Below are 21318 nucleotides of genomic sequence, written 5' to 3'. Positions count from 1 at the left end.
TCTTTCTTTCTTTCTTTCTTTCTTTCTTTCTTTCTTTCTTTCTTTCTTTCTTTCTTTCTTTCTTTCTTTCTTTCTTAATGAAGGCTTTTATATAAACCTCCAGTTCCCAAAAAAAGTGGGGATTTACAGTGGAGAAGTCTTCACAGTGTGTTGGCTACTACTAATAACTTTGTTTCTAAATTTATTGAAATTGTTTCACCTAATTATTTATTTTGTAAAGCTTCCATGTTTTATTTGTTTTGTGAGTGCTCAAGGCAGTGTTGATTTTGACAGCAAATTTTGATTTAGTTTTAGTCTTAGTCTTTTGACTAAAATTCCATTTTAATTTTAGTCATATTTTAGTCTACTGAATCATTTTAGATTTAGTCTAGTTTTAGTCGGCTAAATTGCATAAAATTTTTGTTAAGTAGGTCTGTTCGAGATTTAGTTAACTAACATATTTGATTTAATTTAAATCTATTTGAATTAAATTTTATATATATTTGTATATATGGAATATAGCTTTTCCATTGAAGACCAAAAGTTAGAGATGCATTGTTTATTTGCATCATAAGTAATATGTAAAATTATGTGTCAGCAATCAATCCAGATTTAAGAACAGTAACCTATTGAAAATGTATGATTGTGCAACTATTTTGCAAATCTTTATTTTAACGTGGTAAACTACTAATCTTTTTAACCAGTCTTTTGAACAGTTCAAGCCATTAAATCTTAAAATCTTAAAATAGTTTAAGTCCTCTTAAGTCAGTCTATATTGTAGCAAGCAGTATAGAGGAAATCTAAAGCAAAAATGTACGTAAAAAATAAGCGGAGATTATTGCACTACAGTATCATTACATCCTTACAGACGTAAAAATGCACTGTAAAAAAATGCATGGGGTTTCTTTCTTTCTTTCTTCCGTGTTTTGTCTGATAGTGTTGCGCTAATGGCGAGCTGATTTTCTTTTCTTTTTTTTTTTTTTACAGCACACTGGTGTGTGTGGAGGCAGGCATATTGATAAGGCTCTGTGTGGACACTGCCAGTGTGTAGAGCTATTGATAAGAGCCTTGTGGACTCATCGCTATCGATAAAGGTTTCGTACATTTTTGGGAACCGGTCACGCAGAGCTATCGATAAGGTTGATGGGGTTATTGTAGGGGAGTTGCTATGGCTCAACACAAGGCCAGCGGCACAAGTGTGTCAGTGCATTGTGTGGGAAAATGGTAGGGTTTTAAAGATAAGACGACTTGGTCTTTAGAGACAAGATGTTTGGGTTGTTCATGAGTGTTACAGAACCGTTTCCTCAAGTTGAGGATGGCCATATATGGGGGAATCTTGTGAGAACTTGTATAGATAGACAGACAGATAGATAGATTATTTTTAAAGATTGTCATTAAATTTGCAGTCTCAAGTCTAAATGTTCTCTTTTTTTAATCAAATGTATTATTTTATTTATATTTTACTATTTATTTTTTTTAAAAACACCTGAGATTTTACTCTCTAAAAGCTACTTGTTGCTGTTGACAATCTGCTCCTCTGTAAAACAGATGGTGTAGGAATTGCTTATGCAGGAATTATGCCAGTGCTGTTTTAGTGTAGTCTATTGGTAATAATGGCTGCTGTAGTGATAAGAATGGGTCATGTGAGAGGTCAGGCTGGGAACTGATGCTGGGCTGAGATTAGACATTAGCCATACAGTAGATAGGAGTCATGCGCTCTGTGCTGTGGATGTGCTCTAGACAGTGGACTTCAGTCGGCTGATAGAAACCTAGCCTCTCATTAATAACAAACCCAACACTAACTTGCCTTTTAAAGGGGACATATCACGAAATAAATATTATTTACTTATTTATTTTATTTTTAAGTGCTATCATCTTTTTTTATGCGCATCCAACTTTGTTTTGGTAAGCCATTCAATGCAACAAGAAAAAAATTGACCATTTAGATTTTGCTCCTCGTGTGATGTAGGAAGGGCATCTTATTATATACTACCATCCCTTAATCTGCAGATTTCCATCCACAGTGCCACTGCACCAGTCATCATTGGACATTTACAACATCTGTGCAGGAAAAAAAACATTGCATAGTGAGGATGTTTACAAAAATTATGTATTTGCAGCTTAATAATTTAAACATAAACATTTTCAACCATTCAGTTGATTTTTAATCTCCTATTAACTATAATAAATCAGGCTTTTACTTATTGCTGATTTTAATTCATTAACTAACATTTACTAATGAGACTTTATTGGAAGCTGTATGCTACCAATATGATGTCAATCAGACATTGGATTTTGGTTGCCAAACACAACCTAAAATCAACCAAATATCAATGTCTAATGATGTTACAGCTTGACGTTGTGTGGACGTTACCAATAAGACGCCAATCAGGCGTTGGATTTTGGTTGCCAAACACAATCTAAAATTAACCAAATATCAACGATATTTGAGGTCTTATTGGACATCAAAATAACGTTGTCCTTAGATGTTGGCTGGACATTGAATTTTGGTCACTTGACATCACGACCTAAATCTAACCTAATATTAACGTCTTATGATGTTGTGTGCCTGCTGATACTATGTTAGGACACAGTGTATTTGATGATTGACTGCTTCAACAGCAAGGGTTAGTTCACACTGTTTCTGAAGGATGAATCAATACTCATGCTTTGTGCTCTAACCCAATATACAAATCCAGTGTCACTTTAAAGTTTGAGAATGTTTTTAAATGACCTCTCTGAATATTCTTGTTAACCTGTTGTGTGGCTGACGTGGCTAAGGTTACTTAGCTGTTACTCTGAGTTTTCGCTGAAGTGCCAGAATAGCATGTAAAAGTTCTTATGAAGCAGCTCATTTGCATTTAAAGGGGCTCACACAAAAAATAGTTTTTTCGCTCACACCCAAATAGTGGCAAATTTGGCTAGCTGCAAAACATGATGTCTGGGGTGTTTTGAGCTGAAACTTCACTGACACTTTTTGGGGACACAAGAGATTCATTTTACACTTAATGAAATGGAGCATAATATGTTCCTTTTAACACTGCTTTTTAGACATGTACACTTTAGCATGCATCCCATTCCACCTATGTACCCTTGTCTCTCGCTCCTGCTGGCCTCTCTCTCTCTCCCTCCCTCCCCCGCTCCACATCTTGGCTGTGGGAAAGCCATTTTATCAGCGTCTGTCTGTTGTTCTCTGGTGGGGATAGATACAGAGAAGATAGATGAGTGTTTTGACATGGAGAGTGTTAGACAAACACTCTTATCGGCCCCGGCACTTTAGCCCGACCCCCTAAAAACCAGGCTGGTGAAGGGGGGGTGGGGGGCTGAATGGGCTTATTAAACAGCGGCACTCGGATGAAGATGCTTGAACGTACTGGAGCAGGTGAAGATGTTTTTGGGAGAAATGCTTTTATAAAAGCAAATAAAGCATAAATTTATAGGTTGTGTTTTGTGTGGTATCTTGTGTTTGTGGAGCCGGTGTTTGTTCCTGTCAGGTTTGCGTTTGTGACACACCAAAGCCTTGACTCCCATCACACTGCACTTATCTCGTTTAGGAAGTACAGAAGTTCTCCTTGTTTTGGTGTAGTGTCATTGCTCGCTGAGCGCCAAACTCCCCCTAGTGGTATTTGACGTAGTAGTCTGTTTTGTATGGGATGCTTAATATTGCTAAAGGCTGGAATAGGTGTGTTTGCTAAAGAGGTATGTGACTGATTGCTATGTGGATTCTAGGTTGTTGATTACTGTCCCGAATGTCAAAAGCGACAGTCTGGAATTCTGTTTTCCAGATATGTAACGCTATTTTGTTTATATTTATTTCTATATAAAATATTTTTATTCTTTATTATTATTATTGTTATTATTATTATTATTTTTATTACATATTATATTTATCTTTGGTATTGTCCGATGTGTAATTCCGTTAATGCTTAAATTCTTAAAAAATATATGTTTTATTTATATTTATATTGTATTTTTGAACAGTTGCCTAAAGTCAATTTACACTCCACTGAAACACTACAGATTTAGTAGCTTTTTTTTTCAAAATTATTTATTGATATCGATCAACTTATTATTTATAACTATTTTAACTTAGTAGTTATTATTTACCTGAGAGTTCCTTTTTAAAACTAACTATTTATTATCAGTGTCGTCAGATAAGTGTAAATAAAGTGTAAATGAAAAAATGATTATTCAATATCAGTCAAGACTAGAGCCAGACAGAATCTGTGGACATTTTTTGCAATTCTGCAGAGAATTTTGTAAGAAATCTGTGGATTTATGCGGAATGATTTTAGGAGTATTATAACTAGAAACTTAATATATAAAGTATAAAAATAATACATTTAAACTTTTATTTAATGTTTACAATGCAAATCCAATTAGATCCACTTATTTGGTAAACAAAGCAAGTCTCTCGTATTATATATCTACTAAAAGACTGAAAAATGTAACTTTACAAACTGCATTATACATAAATCATGAACATTTTACTATTACTATTGTTATATCACAATAATTTTAGTGAAATTAATTTAAAAAACTGAATAAATATAAATGTACACACAATTACACAAATAAATACATAGACTCAATGATGGGTAAAAAAATCTGCAGAAATCTGCAAATTTCTGTGTGCACAGATTGCGTGTGGGCTTAGTCATGACCAATCACTAAACTTATCATTAAAATAACAATTATTAAATGCCTCTAAACAATTGCCTTTTCATATTGGTTTGTATAATTTTACTTGTATCATTTGAAACTTTCTTTATCTTTAAGCAAAATTTGATTAGAATTTTATCTGTGTCCATTAGGGCTGCACGATATTAGAAAAATCTGACATATTTTGTATGCGATATTTTGTTTTGCTGCGTTATATATTGCGAAATGAATATAATATCACCAGATGATTTTTAATTGCTCTATATGGGAAGATTTCATTCATTTAGGTCAACTGTGATAATTAAATATTTTTCTATCAGCATAAGATATAATAAATTACAAGCATATATAAATACGAAAGAGCAAAAATAAAAGATAAATAAAAGGTTTTTATGGTTTTCTGGGAAGTGTAAACAATCATATTTTGCGATGTGACTATTGTGGATACACATATTGCAATATCGATGCTCAAATTATATACATTGTTCAGCCCTAGTTTCTATTTATTATTGAATACAACATGAAAAAGATGATCTGCTAATCAGCTCCTGTATAATTTTAATATCATTAGCATGCTACTTTAGTTAAGTAGGAGTATAATCAGTCACCTTAACAAACACACTACCATTAAAAAGCCAAGACTCCTGCTTTACCTGCTTTTAACTGTTGTTCTGATGTATTTACTCTTCTTCCCACTCTGTGTGCCTGTGTAAACAGATGATCTTGTGCTAAGCAGTAGCGCTGATGACTTCAAGGTCCTGGCCCTCAGGGACCTGTCAGGTGACACCATGTGGGGTCCGTTTTCCGGCAGCATCCAATCAGGAGAGTCGACAGATGGACCTGCTAGTGAGGTAAGGGGGACATGAAGGGGTCAGCGATGCAGGCATGAGGATATTTGCTTGAGATTCCTATCTCCGCTCTGTCATGTCTAACATTACAGTTAGAAATGCTGTTACCAAACTGGAGTTGGTGATATCAGTGTTTTTGGATATGTTGCCATATGCTGTGTCCTTGCGTTGTATAAAATCTTTAGTATTCTTAGGTGTTTTGGTAACACTTTAGGTCACAATTCACAGTATTATTAAATCATTAACTCCTAGCTTAATAAACTACTAATTAGTTGTTTATTAATAGTTAGTAAGGTTGAAGTTGGGTTTAGGTTTTTGGGGAGGATTATGGATGCAGAATAAGATCATACTTTATTACTACAGTTAATAACTTAATAATAGGCAGGTAATAAGCCAGTAGTTAATAGCATGAATTGTGACCTAAACTAAAGTGTTACCGGTGTTTTTTATTGTTTGTTTAGAGCTAAACAAAGAAGTTTGAAATACCAGAGCAGTAATTTACTGTTGGTGAACATCCGCCTGTTTAGATAAATATTTAATCATGATGTGTGTTTTACTCTTATTAACAAAATAAATATACAACTCAAATTTACAGCATTGAGAAAACTGCAGAAAATCTCTGCAAGTCAAGTTAAGTCAAACCAAACTAAAGATAGTGTTTGGTTTACGCTTTTGATTTTTCAATTTGAGGACCAAATAAAAATGTTCTGGCAGCATTCTTTTTAGTTTTCATTTTTTGCATTGATAAAATAACATTCTCAAAAGTTTGCAGGCTGAATATTTTGAATTAATATTAAATAGCTTGTACAGAGTGTTTCAAGAGTATTCCTAGAATGTTTAAGGTGGTTATCTTCAAATGTAATGATAAATTAATCCTTAATGGTGATTTTTGGGTATTATTTTGCACAGCAACATAAATAAAAATGTCCATGTTTATTTTAAAAATGTATTGAATCTATGAAGATTTATTCAATTTATTCCATATTCTATTTTCAATAGTAAATTAAGAAATGGTTTGTATAGTGCAAATTATTGAGGGCCATCCATCCATCTTCTACTGTATACATTTACTACATTCTGGGTCCCAGAAAGGCTGATGACATTGACGTACAGCGGGGTCAGTAACATCATGTAAAGAAGGAGCTTTCTAGGAAAGTTAATAAACCAAACATTATATTTATGTTAAGAAAAAAAATCCTAGTGGCTGTTATTGCTTTGAAACAAAATTACATTTCAACTTCTACTATTAAGCAACTTTTCTAGGTTTAGGTTTTCACTCATGAGTGGACATGACAAGAAAAAGAATTTTACATTCACTTATTATGTAGGTACAGCAAATCAATGGTAATTCAAAGGTGTTTACCAGCCCCAAAACCCCCCCCCCCCCAATATATTTTGGTTCACAGACTTTCTTTTTGGCCTGATTTTGTCTTGAAATTACTTCACACCTATTCGCTCTTGTGTTGTGCCTATCAGTCATATGCTGCAGGTCCATCTGATCATGTGATGTCAGCTCTGGGAGAGGTTTCCTGGTTCACTTCATGTTCTCAAACATTTCACAGATAACACACTTTTACACACAGGCAAAGTTCCTCAGTTGGCTGAATTCCATAAAAGATGGACGCATGGGAAATATTGCACATGATGCATCTTTTCCAAACCATATATATAGACATGTACTGCGAACAGTGTTGAGTAAAGCAGAATGAATCCTTCACTCCCTCTTGGCTATTAAACTGAGGATGAATGGGCGGACATCTGCTTCGCACTGATTTTATGGCAGTATGGGTGTATGCAAATGGCAGAGCACGTCTTGAGCGAGTGTCATCTTTTTTTCCCCCTGAACTGCGCTCAGTTGTTCCTGTATGAGATTGGCTGAAACCCCCCTCTCCTCCCTCCCCACCCCCCCGAGACGGACGCTTCTCTTTTATCTCAGCGTGGCGCCATCCTCTTGGACAACAAACCCCAGTGATTGATTTCTACTTGATAGGCTCTCATTTCTAAGATTTCATTTATTATGAGAATTTCTAAGGCCGTGCACCCAGCGTTCGCTCCCCTCCCTGCACCTTTCCTTCACCTCCTCCTAATCTCCCTCCCTTCCTTTCTCTCTCTCTCTTTTTTTAAAAATCTCGTTATCGAGGCAGGGCTTTGTTGATGATTTTCAGCTCAGAACTTTCACATTCGCATTCTATCGCATTTGCTCTCGCTCTGCTATCTCTTGGTTGAAGGAGTGTGTATCTGGCAGAGATAGTGTGTCGAATCTCACATTCCTTCGGCATCTCTCGCCGTCCCTCCACATCCTTCTGAGTCTGGAGCTTCTGGGGTCAGTGGCCGGCAGGGTCCGTCCTGTTACGGATGCATTTGTGGATTTCGCAGTCTCCCGGTTTTACAGTTTAATCTGGGGAACATGAAAAGGGCCAGACTGAAGCAAAACAGATGATTTGTAAACACTAAAGTTGAGTGCGATGTTGTGATTCTTCGAAGATATACACCTTTATGGCCAACTGCATTCAGAAATATATGGAGTCAGATCAGTCTAAAAAATAATACATTTACAAAATAAAATGTATACATCCACAACACAATTAACATTTACAAAATCCAATTTGTAAGTTGTAACATAAGTACACAAATCTAATTCGTAAATTCAAAACACGATTCATAAATACGCAAATCCAATTCGTAAATTAAAAACACAATTCATAAATACGCAAATGTAATTCGTAAATTCAAAACAAGATTTATAAACGTGCAAATCCAATTCGTAAACTCAAAACATGATTCATAAATATGCAAATCCAATTCGTTCAAAGCATGATTCATAAATACACAAATCCAATTCATAAACTCAAAACACAGTTCATAAATACACAAATCTAATTCGTAAATTCAAAACATGATTCATAAATGCGCAAATCCAATTCGTAAATTCAAAACATGATTCATAAATATGCAAATCCAATTCAAAACATGATTCGTAAATACACAAATCCAATTCGTTAATTCAAAACACGATTCGTAAATACACAAATCCAATTTGTAAATTCAAAACATGATTCATAATACGCAAATCCTATCCATAAATTCAAAACATGATTCATAAATGCACAAATCAAATTCGTAAACTCAAAACACGATTAATAAATATGCAAATCCAATTTGTTAATTCAAAACAGGATTCATAAATACGCAAATCAAATTTGTAAATTCAAAACACGATTCATAAATGCGCAAATCCAATTCATAAATTCAAAACAGGATTCATAAATACGCAAGTCAAATTTGTAAATTCAAAACACGATTCATAAATACACATATCCAATTCCTAAATTCAAAACACGATTCATAAATGCGCAAATCAAATTTATAAATTCAAAACACGATTCATAAATGCGCAAATCCAATTCATCAATTCAAAACACGATTCATAAATATGCAAATCAAATTTGTAAATTCAAAACACTTCATAAATACACAAATCCAATTCGTTAATTCAGAACACGATTCGTAAATACACAAATCCAATTCATAAATTCAAAACATGATTCATAATACGCAAATCCTATCCATAAATTCAAAACATGATTCATAAATACGCAAATCTAGTCCGTAAATTCAAAACACAATTCATAAATACACAAATCCAATTCGTAAATTCAAAACATGATTCATAAATACGCAAATCTAGTCCGTAAATTCAAAACACAATTCATAGATACACAAATCCAATTCGTAAATTCTAAACCCGATTCATGAATACGCAAATCTAATTTGTAAATTCAAAACACAATTCATAAATGCGCAAATCCAATTCATAAATTCAAAACACGATTCATAAATGCACAAATCAAATTTGGAAATTCAAAACACGATTCATAAATGTGTAAATCCAGTACGTAAATTCAAAATACGATTCATAAATGCGCAAATCAAATTTGTAAATTCAAAACATGATTCATAAATACACAAATCCAATTCGTAAACTCAAAACACGATTGATAAATATGCAAATCCAATTTGTTAATTCAAAACAGGATTCATAAATACGCAAATCAAATTTGTAAATTCAAAACACTTCATAAATGCGCAAATCCAATTCATAAATTCAAAACAGGATTCATAAATACGCAAGTCAAATTTGTAAATTCATAACACGATTCATAAATACACATATCCAATTCCTAAATTCAAAACATGATTCATAAATGCGCAAATCAAATTTGTAAATTCAAAACACGATTCATAAATGCGCAAATCCAATTCATAAATTCAAAACGCGATTCATAAATATGCAAATCAAATTTGTAAATTCAAAACACTTCATAAATACACAAATCCAATTCGTTAATTCAGAACACGATTCGTAAATACACAAATCCAATTCGTAAATTCAAAACATGATTCATAATACGCAAATCCTATCCATAAATTCAAAACATGATTCATAAATACGCAAATCTAGTCCGTAAATTCAAAACACAATTCATAAATACACAAATCCAATTCGTAAATTCAAAACATGATTCATAAATACGCAAATCTAGTCCGTAAAATCAAAACACAATTCATAGATACACAAATCCAATTCGTAAATTCTAAACCCGATTCATGAATACGCAAATCTAATTTGTAAATTCAAAACACAATTCATAAATGCGCAAATCCAATTCATAAATTCAAAACACGATTCATAAATGCACAAATCAAATTTGGAAATTCAAAACATGATTCATAAATGTGTAAATCCAGTACGTAAATTCAAAATACGATTCATAAATGCGCAAATCAAATTTGTAAATTCAAAACATGATTCATAAATACACAAATCCAATTCGTAAACTCAAAACACGATTAATAAATATGCAAATCCAATTTGTTAATTCAAAACAGGATTCATAAATACGCAAATCAAATTTGTAAATTCAAAACACGATTCATAAATGCGCAAATCCAATTCATAAATTCAAAACAGGATTCATAAATACGCAAGTCAAATTTGTAAATTCAAAACACGATTCATAAATACACATATCCAATTCCTAAATTCAAAACACGATTCATAAATGCGCAAATCAAATTTGTAAATTCAAAACACGATTCATAAATGCGCAAATCCAATTCATAAATTCAAAACACGATTCATAAATGCGCAAATCAAATTTGTAAATTCAAAACACTATTCATAAATGCGCAAATCCAATTCATCAATTCAAAACACGATTCATAAATATGCAAATCAAATTTGTAAATTCAAAACACTTCATAAATACACAAATCCAATTTCGTAAATTCAAAACACGATTCATAAATACACAAATCCAATTTATAAATTCAAAATACGATTCATAAATATGCAAATCAAATTTGTAAATTCAAAACATGATTCATAAATACACAAATCCAATTCGTAAACTCAAAACACGATTAATAAATATGCAAATCCAATTTGTTAATTCAAAACAGGATTCATAAATACGCAAATCAAATTTGTAAATTCAAAACACTTCATAAATACACAAATCCAATTTCGTAAATTCAAAACATGATTCATAAATACACAAATCCAATTTATAAATTCAAAATACGATTCATAAATATGCAAATCAAATTTGTAAATTCAAAACATGATTCATAAATACACAAATCCAATTCGTAAACTCAAAACACGATTAATAAATATGCAAATCCAATTTGTTAATTCAAAACAGGATTCATAAATACGCAAATCAAATTTGTAAATTCAAAACACAATTCATAAATGCACAAATCCAATTCGTAAATTCATAACACGATTCGTAAATGCGCAAATCAAATTCGTAAATTCCAAACTCGATTCAAAAATACACATCCTATTTGTAAAAACTAAATACAAAGAAATCGTAAATTCTAAAATAGCCAATTCAATTCATTTGGTGAAAATATTTATGATTTTTACTTTTTTTGTGTGTTTACAAATTGGCAAACTGGATTATTATAAATGTAAATCGTGCTGTGCATGTATGAATTTAATTTTGTCAATGTATTATTTTTGAGACTGATCTTGCTCCATAGAAAAATGCCTAATTTATCATTTATTAATTTGAACCTTGATGTTGTTGTTTTTTTTTTTTTTTATTATTTTTTAGGGGTTTTCACCTTTATTGACAGGACAGTGTAGATTAACAGACAGGAAAGTATGTGGAACAGAGAGAGGGGAAGGATCGGCAAAGGACCTCGAGCCGGGAATCGAACTCGGGTCGCCGCGAGCACCTGGGTGCTATATGTCGACGCACTAACCACTAGGCTATTGGCGCCGACGATGTTGTTTTTTTAATCTAAAAAAATTTTTCCAATATTTTGCATGAATTTAAATATATTCTCTTTTATTTCTATAGATGTTCAGTGACAAATATCTTTTTTATTCTAATATTTTTAATAAACTATAATAATTTTAATATTTTGAGAAATAAATCAATTTCATAAGTCTGTTTTGTTCAAATGCACCATATTACCTATTTTTACTGAGAAATTGATAATAATATTCATTTTCAAAGTGTGCTGTATATAGAAATATTTGATAGATTTGAAGATAAAAATATTATATAGAAATATTTGATATATAGAGATGTATAGAAATATTTGATATATTAAGATTATATGTGATGTATAGAGATATATAGAAAAAATTAAGATTTAGCTATTCATAAAATAAATATTACATTTTATTACATAACCTCGATGTCAGGTTTATTTATATGCTTTGTTAATATCTTTAAGTTATAGAAGGAAAATGTCTGACTTTGCTATTCAGAAGATTTAAGCGAGTTTGATATTTTCAGCTATTATTTGATTAAAATTTATGAAATATTATTATAATTTTAAACAATGGTTAATGTATTTTAAAACTGTTTTTATTCCTGCACGAGGAAGTTGTATAGTCGTTAAGATGTTATGAGTAGCTGATCATTAGTTCTGTTTCCTGCTCTAACAGATCCTTTTCTATTGATTATCACTTTATGTTGGCTGTTTTATGTAAATCTTCCTATTTGCATCTTTTCTGAAACTACCTTGACATCTATCATCTATTTGAATAAGTCTGTGATAACCCAAACCCTGAAAAAGTTTATATGAACAGTCATCTCTGTGTCCAGGTGGCCTCATTCTGTTTTGTGATTTCATAAAATGTCCGTTTTTAAAAACAGATCCATTATCACTGATAAAAAAAAAAATGGTTTTATGCTCCAAAATCTGATTGGACGAGCCGCGTTTGAAACCGTTGTAAGATAGCTGTTTTGCACAGCACCTGTCAAAACCAGTTAGAGGTAATTGCAGATAAAGTGTGATTTGGAAAAGTTCCTAATGCAGTGACTAATAATTGTTACTTCAACTATGAGGAAACAGGAAATTTTGCAATAATAAAAACAGTTATTACTATGTAGAATATGGATATTGAAAACAGTCGTGCCGCTTAGTATTTTTTGGAAAGTGAAAAATGTCTTAACCTTTCTTCGGATAAAGAATATATGATCAGTTTCACTGAAAATTGATTTCAGTATTTTTTTGAAGTCATAAAAATGAGTATTTCAGTGAATGCCCTATGGTAAAAAGGGCTGTAGAGTTGTTTCTGGTTAAGAGTCAGGGGGTCATTTTTGACTGCACCCTTTCATTCACTTCACATGTTAATAATGTTACCCTGTCTGCTTGTTTCCACCTTCGACATATAAATCATTTACGTCTTCCCTCATACCTCATTCAACTGCAATTCTTGTTTATAGTTTGGTCACATCCCGTTTAGACTACTGTAATTCCCTTCTGTTTGACCTCCCTAATAAAACCGTTCATAAATTACAACTGGTACAAAATGCTGCAGCCCGTATTATCCGAAACACCCCCTCTATCTATCACATCACACCCATTCTACAACAGCATCTTTTTTTAGAATTAATTATGAAATACGTTTTCTTACGTTTAAAGTCAATCTAACACAATCTCACGGCAATTCGTAACTTTTTGACTTAGTGGCTAATTCGTATGAATTCGTACGATCTAATTCGTACAATTTAGTACGATTTGCTCATCCCCCAATGACGGTTGGGTTTAGGGGTGGGGTTAGGTGCCACGCCTCCTTTTTAAAATCGTACAATTTCGTACGACTGAACCCGTACGAATTCGCACGAATTAGCCACTAAACTGACAAAATGTAAAATACTTAAGTTTTCTCGTGAGATCAGGCTGGCCAATCATAATCTTGCTCCTTCACACTTTACTAGTCTTTCATATCGCCACACCTTCTCAAACATCTTCATCTTCAATTCACGTCACTGTTCCCCCTGTCCGACTTGTCATCATGGGGAGCAGAGCCTTCAGCCACTTCAGCTTTGAAATTCACTTCCTTCTGATCTCCGTAACTTAAACTCTCTTTTGCAGTTTAAATTTAAACTCAAAACACATCTGTTTAGAAAGAACTACTCTCTTTAACTCGACTGCACTTTTTAAAATTGCATTGTATTGTATCCTGTTGACCTTAAGTGTCAAGAAAGGCGCATTTAAATAAATGCGTTATTATTATTAATATTATTATTATTATTATTATTATTTCATGAATATAAATTTTTATTAAAAACAAAAAAGAACTAATTATTTGAAATTGACTTTGAAAAACTCAAATGCATCCATGATAAATATATAAATAAACTCAACTTTTGAATTTAAGTAGTATGTTTTTTTTTATTTTTTACAATGGTATCACATTTTATTAATTGTTTAGTTAACATGTTAACACATGGCATTGACCACATGATTAACCTAGTTTTCTGTTAAAACATGTCGAGCTGTCAGTCTTAAAAAAAAACAAAAAAAACAATAATAATTGCAATGTGCAGTTGAGTGGTAAAGGAGTTGCACTTCCTCAGTGCCGTTGTTCTTTCCACTTCGCCTCTCCTGTTATTTCGTGGAACGCCGCCTGAAGGCACGATGGTAGCGGGTGGGGAGTTCAAAGCGTTATCATGCACCGAGCGCCTTTTCATCATGTTTTAGAAACAAGCGTCCCAACTAATCCCCCAATAATCTCTCCAGGAGAACTGCTCCGATAAGCCCCGCCACCCACTGCTCTCCAGCCCACTTTTTTGGGGGGAGCCCTTCTCCCCCCCTCCATGCCACCCCACGAAGGACACGTGAAGGTGAGCGCTCTTCGTCTTTTCTATTTTTTTTTTTGTTCTTCGCACCAACAGGGTTTGTTTACCGTCATCCCAATCTCTAGTTTATCTACATCTGTCAGTGGAGTGATCTCGGAGAGTCACCCCTCGCTACACATGCTTTTCCCTGAAAGGAATGCATGAATACCCTTAATTATTGTCCCTCTCAATTATCTGCATAATGATAAAAGGGAAGCAAGGCAACCTTCAAATGGGAGCCCAATTGAGAGCTTTGCACATTGGCACCTGTGGACCTCTCGGAGGACTTCATCCAGCGCAAAGTGCAGAAATATAGTGCATTTGACTAGATCATTGTACATAGATGTTCAATGTGGGAAGAGTAGGCAAAAATAGATAAAAAAGTGCAGAGATGGGAATTTAACAAACAAGCTTGTTGTTTAAACTGTATTTTTTGTCATTTTTACTTTCATTCATTTATTTTCCTTCGATTTAGTCCCTTATTTATCGGGTTGTCACAGCGGAATGAACCGCCAACTATTCCAGCATATGTTTTACACAGCGAATGCCCTTCCAGCCACAACCCAGTACTGGGAAACACCCATACACACTCACATTCACACACACACACATACACTACAGCCAATTTAGTTCATCCCATTCGCCTATGCCATGTCTTTGGATTGTGGGGGAAACCGGAGCACACAGAAACCCACGCGAACACAGGCAGAACATGCACACTCCACACAGAAATGCCAACTGGCCCAGTCGGGACTCAAACCAGCGATCTTTTTGCTGTGAGGCGACAGTGCTAACCACCGAGCCACCGTGCCTCCCCGTCGTTTTTACATATTAAATATTATTAAAAATATTTATGCCATTGTTATAGTGATAGTTTACCCAAAATGACCCTAATGTATGTTTCCTATTGTGAGCACACTAAAGAAGATGTTTTGAAAAGGGGAAAACAGTAGACGTTTTATCCATAGTAGGGGAAAACTGGTTTCCAACAATCTTCAAAACATCTATTTTGTTCAACTGAACATAAAGCAGGTTTGGAACAACTGGAGGGCTTTTTATCTGTTTTTAAATGAACAGTCATCTCATGTCTGTATTCAATTTCGTGATTTCAAAACTTGTTTTGTTCTGGATGAATTACGCTTTTCAAAACATCTATTATAACTGCTGAATTTTTTTCACCTCAGAAATAGGATTCGATGAGGCACATTTGAAGCCGTTACAAAATATCAGTTACACACAAACCTGTTTTTAACGTTAATAAATTGTAGCCAAAACGCATGCATTTATACTAAATATACCATGAGACTTTGCTTCAGAATTCTTTAATGAATACAAAGTTGCTTTCATACAAATAAAAATCTATTTTACTCAATTAAAAGCCTTTCCTCCAACTCATCCTTGCTACAAAAGAATTTATTTCTTGTTTAAATCTTGCCTTTGTGTCAAAGGAAATTCTTGTAAATATGTAGATTATTTGGGGGAAGCTACAATACTTCACTTTACAGTCACCAGTTGTGAGTAAAGACATACAGTTGAAGTCAAAATGATTAGTCTTCTGTGAATTTTTCAAATATTTCCCAAATGATGTTTAACAGAGCAAGGAATTTTTCACAGTAATTCCCGTAATATTTTTTCTTCTGGAGAAAGTCTTACTTGTTTTATTTTGGCTAGAATAAAAGCAGTTTTAAAAAAAATTTTAATATCCATTTTAAGGTCAATAATATTATCCCCATTAAGCAATTTTTTTTCCCCGATTGTCTACAGATCAAACCATTGTTATACAGTGAATTGTCTAATTACCCTAACTCGCCTAGTTAACCACATCAACCTAGTTAAGCCTTTAAATGTCACCTTAAGTATAATACTAGTATCTAGAACAATATATTATGTGCTGTCATCATGTCAAAGATAAAAAATCAGCTATTAGAAATTAGTTATTACAACCTTTATGTTTATAAATGTGTTATTACAACTATTATGTTCAGAAATCTTCTTTCCATTAAACAGACATTGGGGAAAAGTGTACAGGGGGGGCTATTAATTCAGACTTTAACTTTACATTGAACATTTTTAGACTTGGATTTGCAAGCGGTGACTCTTTTTGGATTTTGATAAATCTAAAGTACACAGTATGTATTTAATAACGTTCTTATTTGTGGGAAGCAACAGCTCTCATCAACTTCAGTTGTGAGTGAAGATGTACGGTGAATGTTTGATAGTCGTGTACTTGAATTTGCAGGCTTTACAGTGGAGAAAACGACAGCGAGAGATAGCATGGGTGGGGAGTGGAGAGAGGAAACCTTCGTTTATCTTCGAGCCCGATCACCGGCAGATCAGGAGCCCGCTTTCCAAGAGTGCCTCATTTTCAAATCTCTTATCGCACCTTTTTAAGTATCAGAGTTTCCCATTTTTACATGTCATTTGCATGCTGCTCATCTCACCTGGATGCTGTTTTTCTTGGTGGGACGTGTATGCGTAGATGTGTCGCTGTTTGCCTCGGGTTCATGCATAGATGTGCGTAAGTGTGTTCACTTGGATGTGTGCGAATGAGGCCTTGAAAAAAAAAAAGAGAAATATGGAGAGGGGAAAAAAGGATACGTGTGTGAGAGAGCCGGATGAGAGAAGGTTTCTGATTGTTATCGCCCTTCCTTTTCTTCTCTGTATTTTTGGAGGATTCACACACTGACCTCTTTGTTTGGGACAGTATGAACCCCTTTTCTGCCCCCTCCTTTTGGGAAAGAAACCATTTCCTGTGGAAAGGAGATAGAGAGAGGGGTAGACAGAGGGATAGGATTGGGAGAAGGAGAAAGCAAGGGGGATGGAAAAGTGAGAAAGGGATGTGTGGAGAGATAGAGAGAGGAATAGATAGCAAGAAGGAGATGGAGACAAAGAGTGTGGCGGAGCATGAAAAGAGGGATATGGACAGATGAGGAGAGGGATAAAGGTGGAGATAGTCGAGAAACAGGAACAGAAGAAGATAACGCTGGAGTTAAAAGCAGAAAAATGAGAAAGAGTGGGAAAAAGGACACCGGTGCTGAAGAGAAATGTTGTGAGAGTGGTGTTAGTTTTCGTTCATAATGAGCGTGTCTGCTAAATGACAATATTTAAAGGGATATTAACTCTAAAATGTCAACCATTTATTTATCAAGTTGATCAAAAAGCTGTACAAGCTTTTAAGTTGGCACTTGTGTTAATTATGATGCACTATTAATATGTTGCTCATTTTGCAGTGTAAGTCCAAATGAACTCACCGCAAAATGAAACCTGTTAAAATGGCCATATTATTCAAGTTCACCAGCAAGAGCGTAATTGTAAATTTGATTTTATTTGCCGAAGTTCAGCTGGCGGTCAACCGATATGCCGTGGCCGATATATCGGTTGATATTTGAATATTTAAAAATATTTGCATTGGCCAATTGTGCTAGAAATATGTTGGGGGTTGAGCGTTGGTCTAACGATCCCCCTCGAAAAAATTAGATGTCACAAAACACCATCATGGTGCGGCCAAACATCAACTTCGATATAAAAGGCCCTGGAAGTAAGTAAGTAAGTAAAGTCGCCTTTCCACTACACACAACATTCGGACACGACTGTCGGAATACGCCCCCTTGTGGCAGTCGCACAGAATTTTCAGTTTTGTCCTGCACCATGGGTGAGAAGCTGATTCTCACTGTGTCTGAAATAAAGAAGTGCAAAAGCAAGAGCCTTTTTCCTCTGTGCGTTCACCAAATTAATAGTTAATAATAATGGTAATAATAATAATAATAAATTTTATTTATAATGCGCTTTTCTCACACCCAAAGTGCTAAATTAATTAATAAATAAAAGAAACTCATAGACCACAAAAAATTTGGAGGGAATGTGGATACAACATAATTTTTTTTTTACTCATTTATGAATAGAAATGTTTTTTTTAAATATAGACTTTTCCTAATTAAAAAAAATATTGAAAATGCTAGTATTTCTCATCTCGCAAGCACGGACCATAACTGGAATAAATCACATCTGGTCGGCCGGTCACATACGGTCTAGTCACTGGAGTTCAAATATTTTAACAGATCCGCAGCTCAAATCAGATTTGAATTTTCCACTTACGGAGATGATCGGAACTCCATGAAGTCTGTCGCTTGTCGTTTGTCATGTGCAGTGGAAAGGCGGCTTCAGGTAATGGTTTTTGTCTTTACTTAAATGTTTTAGTGCACCTTACTTGATCATTTTAAGGCAATTGGTTTCCTAATATTTCCCTAGTAATGTGAACGCTAATAAGACGTTAACACAACTAATTATTTTGAGTCAACGGTCCTGAAGTTTACTTTATTAAGAAGTTGTAAATGCAAACTGTTTTAAGTTAAGCTCACTTAAAATTAATACACTATTTTACTTGTAAAAATTTAGGAAACCAATTGCCTTAATTTCTAAGTAAGGTCAACTTATTACATTTAACAGTGTAGGGATGCATGATATATCGGCAGCCATATCAATATCGGCCGATAAATGCTATTTCTGGTAATATCGTTAATGATCCAATATCAAAATTAGACAGACATCTTTAAGCCGATAGATTACGTAATTGTACGGAACTGGCTGCCTCGCACATGCCATAGTCCAACTTGTTCAAACTTGTCCAGTGCACTATAACCGAGCTTTTGCTCACAATACTTCAAAAAAATTATTGCTTTTTAAATTTTGAGTAGGCTATTCAGTTCATAAGATCAGTTCAAACTTTTCTGAAGTTCTTTTAAAATAAAATCAGTTGTTTACTTTATAAAAACATAACATTTGGAAATATTTATATTTATCGGCTAATAAATAGGTTATCGGCCTCCAAATCTTAAGAGTTATTGGTTATCGGTAGGGCCAGACAGAATCTGCGGCCATTTTTTGCTATTTCTGCGCAGAATTTTGTAAAAAATCTGCAGATTTATGTGAAATGATTTTGGGAGTATTGTAACTAAAAATAATAAATAATACCTTTTTAACTTTTTTGTGTTTACAATGCAAATTCAATTAGATCCACTTAATTGGTAAACAAAGCAAGTTTCTTATATTATATATTTACTAAAAGACAGAAAATATTACTTTACAAATTGTATTTTAAATAAATCAAATGAACATTTTTATATAAGTCAATAATGTTACTGAAATTAATTGAAAAACGGAATAAATATAAATGTACACACATTTACACAAGTAAATACATAAACTCAATAATGGGCTAAAATGTCGGTGCATTTGTGCGCGTGCAGATTTCATGTGCACCTAATTATCGGTTATTGATATTGGCCAAAAAATGCAAATCGGTGCATCTGTAAATTAAACATAACAGATTTAACTAAAGTTCAATTCTTTGTTATTTTAATAAATTTGCATAATGAAAGGTGCAATAGTTTGACCAAATATCTCTAATTTACATGTATTATATTGGAATCATATCGGCCAATTCACCAGATTGATTTCTTAATTTCTTAGCTTTATCTCTTTAAATTAACTAAAGTTAGTATCTGATCAACATAAAATGACTCGTTTTTCTTTTTTTATTAACTTGTTGAGTTCTATTTTCATCCTTCATCTCCTATTCATTATTGCAAGTCAATAAACATCTTTCTCTTGCTGTTTCAGTAAATCGAGACAATTAACACAGAGTGTGAGGCTCAATTAACAACGACAGTTTAATGACTTTCAGTTCACACCATTAATTTTTTTTTCCTCCCAAGCATCGCATCATAAGAAACTGCGGGATTACACATCGTGAGATACATGCTGTCATATCTTGAGCAAACACCTTTTAAAACCTTGATCCACTTTATCATAATGAGCATCGCTTTTAGTGTATTTGCACGCTGCTTAACACGTTAAACATTTACAAGTAAAGCATATGGAGTGTGCGTTCCAGAGACGCATAAATGATTTCTAAGAATGTTCCGTCCCGTCCTTTGGCTGCCGGCAGATGAGTTCACTCAATTTGATGCCTTTTAATTGGCTCCGTAAACCTGGATGGATTTGACTCTGAGGTCACACTGTAGGGTCACAGAGAGATATGGCCCCGTTTCTCTTCTTAAAGGAGACCGTGGAAGATTTTTCTCTCCGCTGAAAGAAAATGAGAAGCGAAGAATCATTTGCATTCAACTTTTATCAGCGCGAGAAGAGGGTGTTTTTAAGCATGATAACACACCAGGCTTGGCTGCGGGAGGATGTTTAAGGTGTTGTGGTATGATGGCGGTGCACAAGTGTGTGTTTGTGTGTATGGAAAGGTGCATCTACTTCTTTTCCTGATGGCTTGTGTGTGAGTGTGTGTGTGTGTATGGAGGATGGAGGGAGGGGGCTGGTTAATATCAGACCAAATAATTAGATTCGCTATCAGGGCGGCGGCAGCAGTGCGGGGATCAGGCAGATTAAAGCACGGCCGTCGTCATTAATATTCATGAGGGAGCAGGGCTCGGACGAGGGGGCTTAGACTGTTCCTCAAAGCTCCGCACTCGGTGGGGCTTAAAGCGCCGCTCTCAAAGTACCCCTCGCTCCTTGTGCTTTAGAGGGTGGGGGGTATATTCACCAACACCAGGGTTACACTCCAAAACATGTAGCATTCCTGCTGTACAGTGGTCTTCTTTCACCAAACTCTTTCAGTCAGCCACTATGAAGCAGAGGTGGTATGACTAGAGGTCATCTACATTCTTTGA

At 34.2% G+C, this 21318-nt stretch overlaps 1 protein-coding gene across 1 annotated transcript in view; it reads left to right on the top strand.

Annotated features, from left to right (window-relative positions):
• Positions 1–21318, top strand: part of zfpm1 (zinc finger protein, FOG family member 1) — a 126258-nt gene that overhangs the window by 89082 nt on the left and 15858 nt on the right. The window contains exon 4 of the mRNA XM_056478593.1: positions 5359–5492. Coding sequence (XP_056334568.1) covers positions 5359–5492 — 134 coding nt within the window. The remainder of the gene's footprint in view (positions 1–5358; positions 5493–21318) is intronic.

The sequence above is a fragment of the Danio aesculapii genome, chromosome 18, assembly GCF_903798145.1.
Source record: "Danio aesculapii chromosome 18, fDanAes4.1, whole genome shotgun sequence".
NCBI classification, from domain to species: Eukaryota; Metazoa; Chordata; class Actinopteri; order Cypriniformes; family Danionidae; genus Danio; species Danio aesculapii.
Note: the sequence above shows the minus strand (reverse complement) of the source record. Positions and strands in the feature narration are given on the sequence as shown.